The sequence below is a fragment of the Cebus imitator genome, unplaced genomic scaffold (genome assembly GCF_001604975.1).
Source record: "Cebus imitator isolate Cc_AM_T3 unplaced genomic scaffold, Cebus_imitator-1.0 Scaffold306, whole genome shotgun sequence".
Taxonomy (NCBI): domain Eukaryota; kingdom Metazoa; phylum Chordata; class Mammalia; order Primates; family Cebidae; genus Cebus; species Cebus imitator.
Genome location: NW_016107621.1, coordinates 730,556 through 734,811, shown reverse-complemented (window position 1 = coordinate 734,811; position 4,256 = coordinate 730,556). Strand labels below are relative to the sequence as shown.

Below are 4,256 nucleotides of genomic sequence, written 5' to 3'. Positions count from 1 at the left end.
TTTTGTTATTTTTAGTAGAGACGAGGTTTCACCTTGTTGACCAGGATGGTCTTGATCTCTTGACCTCGTGATCCACCCGCCTCGGCCTCCCAAAGTGCTGGGATTATAGGCGTGAGCCACCGCGCCCGGCCATATTATTTTTTTTTAAGACAGCCTTACTCTGCCGCCTAGACTGGAGTACAGTGGCATGATCTTGGCTAACTGCAACCTCTGCCTCCCAGGTTCAAGCGATTCTTCTGACTCATACTCCCTAGTAGCTGGGATTACAGGTATGCGCCACCACGCTTGGCTAATTTTTTTGTATTTTTAGTAGAGATGGGGTTTTGTCATGTTGGTCAGGCTGGTCTCAAACTCCTGACCTTAGGTGATTCACCCACCCGCCTCAGCCTCCCAAAGTGGTGGGATTACAAGCATGAACCACCATGCCTGGCCGGATCCCATATATAGTAAGTCATCTCCAGATTACTTCTAGATTAATAGAGGCCAGACAGTAGTCCCAGCTACTTGGGAGGCTGAGGCAAGAAAATTGCTTAAGTCTAGGAGTTTGAGGCTGCAGTGAACTGTGATCACACCACTGCCCTCCAGCCTGGGTGACAGAATGAAGCCCTGTCTTAAGGGGGGGAAAAAAAAACTAATACAGTAATTGTCACACTGCTTTTAATTGTGTGGATTTTTTTCCTGTGAATATTTTTGATCCGCCATTGGTTGAGTCTGTGGCTATGGAGGGCTGGCTGTATCTGGACCTGATCTCAGGGCAGGAGGGGGCTAGGAACAAGCGGTGTGCAAGAACCATTTCTGAGCAGGGAGCAGGAGGCCAGGAGAAGCCTACCACCCCACACAAAACACTGCTGCCTGGCACTTGGAAACTGTGGAAGAATCCCCAAATTCCCCCACTTGATCTTTAGAACTAGAGGAAAGAAGTCACTTGAGCAGACTCTGACCAATTTGCGTGTCTCTGGGTCCCAGGGATAAATCAGACTCTGCTCCAGAGCCAGGCAGAAGCATGTGATGGCTGAACTCTGGGTACTTCTTGCATCATGGATCACAATGGCAGGACAGGGCAGTGCCTCCAGAACTATGTGACATGGAGCCATTGAGTACCCTCTGGCATCTCAGTTTCACTCCCTGTAAAGGAGAATAGCACTTGACACACTCATTGAGTCCGCACAGTAACCTCCTGGCCCTAAGGTGAGGTGCAGGGGAGACACAGAAAAGCCCTTGGCATGGGGCCTGGCTGATGTGTGCTCCAGTTAGTGGAACCGTGCAAGTGTTTCTGGGGAGGTGGGAACTTTCCTTGCAGGCAAGGAGGCTGGCTGGGATGGAACAGGGACTTGCCCAAGCCAGTCTAGGAACAAGAACCCCCGTGTCCACAGAGGGGCTGGTACACATTCCAAGATGGGGGCATCCACTGCACAGTGTCTGCCCTGTCCTTGTTATCCTGAGCTCTCTCTCTCCAGACTGGTTGCCCAGAGAGTGGCCCCTGCTTCTCTGGGGCCCATGGAGATGGTCACAGGTAGGCTGTGACCTACCTGTACATACCTTAGGTTCAATTCAACAGCAGTGCTGCTGGGACAGTAACCACTAAAGAAGTTGGCCCTGCAGAGGTGGGAGTGCCCACCCAGGGTGCAGGGCTGTTTGGGGTTGGGGACACAGAGAGGGAGCTGTCAGTTTCCGGGTGTTAGTGTGTGTTTTCAGTTTCCCTTCTTACAAAACGGTGAGAATTGGCTGTTGACACATGGAATTGTTTACATGAGACCTTGATCAAGACCCTAAATCGCCCTCTCACACTATCCCCAGCTTCCACAGCGCGACACCTATACCTCCGGGGTGGCGCTGGGGTTGGCTCCATGACCAAGATCTATGGGGGACGTCAGAGAAATGGCGTCATGCCTAGCCACTTCAGCCGAGGCTCCAAGAGCGTGGCCCGCCGGGTCCTCCAAGCCCTGGAGGGGCTGAAAATGGTGGAAAAGGACCAAGATGGGTAAGCAGGGTGGGCAGGGCTGGACTGATGGAGCAGCCTTGGGGCCGGGCCATCAGTGCCCACAACTCATTTCCACAACAAATGGTCCTGCGTAGTCTGCCCAGCCCCTCCGGCCTCTCCCCAGAGGCAGGCAAGAGGGGATTCTGCAGAAAAGCGAACAGCAAGGGACCTCACCCTGACCTCTCTGGCTGACTAGCCCAGGCTCCAGGAAGGTAATTTAGCGACTGTCCGCTTTCATTAGCCTGCTCGTTAACTTTTCCCAATTGATTTTTCGGGGCTTTTGATCTAATGCTTGCACAAACGATACCCCATCAGCTCCCAGGCAGGCTCCCACTACTGCCCCCAGCTCGTTAGAATGCACCTGACTAGGGCCCTCACTGAGACTTGGCTAGCGGCAGGTGGTCCCACAGCCAAGTGCCTTCTTGAGAAGCCTAGCTCAAAACCAGAAAGGGCTGAGAACATGACCTGTGGTCACTGGGGCCTGCATGACCATTCCCTCCCCACAGGGGCCGCAAACTGACACCTCAGGGACAGAGAGATCTGGACAGAATCGCCGGACAGGTGAGGCCTGCATTGGGGCAGGGCCAGAATTATTTCCTCCTGGAGGGCACAGCCCACGGTGGTGGTGGGGTCAGGAGGACTGCCCAGGGACAGGAAAAAGGGCAGTTCTGATTGACTTTTCCTGTTGGTGCTGCTTAGAAATTTGGAGGAAACTCCAGCCCAGGTGCCACTGAGCATCTGTGGAGCACATAGCTGCATCCGCAGATGACCCCCTCTTCCCAGGTCAGCCTGCAGTGTTCCCTGAAGTCCTCATGCTTACTGAGCATCACATCCGTTGCTTGGGAGAGGTGGAGATAAGGGCCAGGGCTGGTTCAGGACCCAGGCCTCCATTCAGATCCTGGCTGGCTGACACCTGGGGCAGAATGGCCACACCTTTGGTGCCACAGTCTCCCTGTCCTGGCCTCCCTGTGGCCAGAATCTACCCTTGGCCATGTCAAGCATGGTAGTGAGGAGTACAGCAGGAGCTCCTAGGGCCTGGCGTGAACTCAGTTCTGTAGCATTGACTCAGGCCTCCTAGGAGCCTTGGAGTATTTAGTCACTTAGTCAAGTGTCACAAAAGAGTGGAAGGTGTTAACCTTCTAGGAGTTGGGGTTGCCAGGAAGGAGAAAGCTCTTCCAGGCAGAGGGGCTTGGCAGGCACATCATTGCTGGTGATTGGATGTTGCTTTCTCACATGGCAGTGGGACTCCACTCCACCACTCCCTTCTAATACGTCTGTGAAATGGGGAAATACCCAGTGAGAATTAGATGAGATGGATGCATTTCATTTAAGACCACACATCGGGTGCCTACCTCTAGTGGGTAGGAGGTAGCTGTTACAAAGTGCCCCAGCAGAGGCCCCCTTGACTGACCTTACTCTTCCATCTTTTCCCACAGGTGGCAGCTGCCAACAAGAAGCATTAGAACAAATCATGCTGGGTTAATAAATTGCCTCATTCGTAATCCTCGTCTGGGTCTCTTTAGAGTCTACTCTGTCACCCAGGCTGGAGTGCAGTGGTACCATCTCAGCTCACTGCAACCTCTGCCTTCCGGGTTCAAGCGATTTTCCTGCCTCAGCCTTCCAAAGTGCTGGTGTGAGCCACTGCGCCTGGTCTGGTCTGGGTCTCTTGGTTGGTTGCTCTTTGGGGGCATGAAGAAGTGTTTCCTCCCTTCCCTTGAGTGAGGGTGCCTAGGTGGCTGTGTACCTGGCAGCCAGTAGGGCCTCCCCAGTCAAACAGTTCCTATCTGGGTTTGGAGGAAGGACCTAGGGGCCCTCATGGCTGACTCCCCCACATCCTGTCTTTGCAATTCTCAGAAAGTAAGAAAGGACGGCTGTGTGAACTGTAGAGGGGCAGTAAGCTGTGCGCTTAGCTGGACATGGGCTGCAGAGGTGGCTTCTGCTGGAGGAAAGCAAGAGGGTCCACGGCTCATGCTTCTCCCTGGAAGGTGGAGCACAGACAGGCCACCAGGGAGCCTCCACCGCAAAGTTGCCTGTGCTGCCTGCACGTTCTGGATGGTCCTTGAGCCTTCGCTCTGCATCTGAGTGGCAGTGGGCCTCCTGAGTGTGGCAGTGGGCCTCCTGAGTGTGGCAGTGGCAGGAAGCCGGTGGAAGCGGAGCCTGCTAGGCGCCTGTGCAGAAGTGCAGCTCCCAGGGTGGCCACACGGGGGCTGCATGGCCTCAGCAGTCCTCCACAGTGACTGGCTTACACAGCAAAGTGCGATGGGGTCTCCACCAT

At 54.3% G+C, this 4,256-nt stretch overlaps 1 protein-coding gene across 2 annotated transcripts in view; it reads left to right on the top strand.

Annotated features, from left to right (window-relative positions):
* RPS19 (ribosomal protein S19) overlaps window positions 1-3,483 on the top strand; it is an 11,095-nt gene extending 7,612 nt beyond the window's left edge. For both annotated transcript variants that reach the window (XM_017503167.2, XM_017503168.2), the window contains exons 4-6: window positions 1,798-1,981; window positions 2,488-2,542; window positions 3,418-3,483. In XM_017503167.2, the coding sequence (XP_017358656.1) occupies window positions 1,798-1,981; window positions 2,488-2,542; window positions 3,418-3,444 (266 nt within the window). In that variant the 3' untranslated portion in view covers window positions 3,445-3,483. The remainder of the gene's footprint in view (window positions 1-1,797; window positions 1,982-2,487; window positions 2,543-3,417) is intronic.
* Window positions 3,484-4,256: the final 773 nt, after the last annotated feature.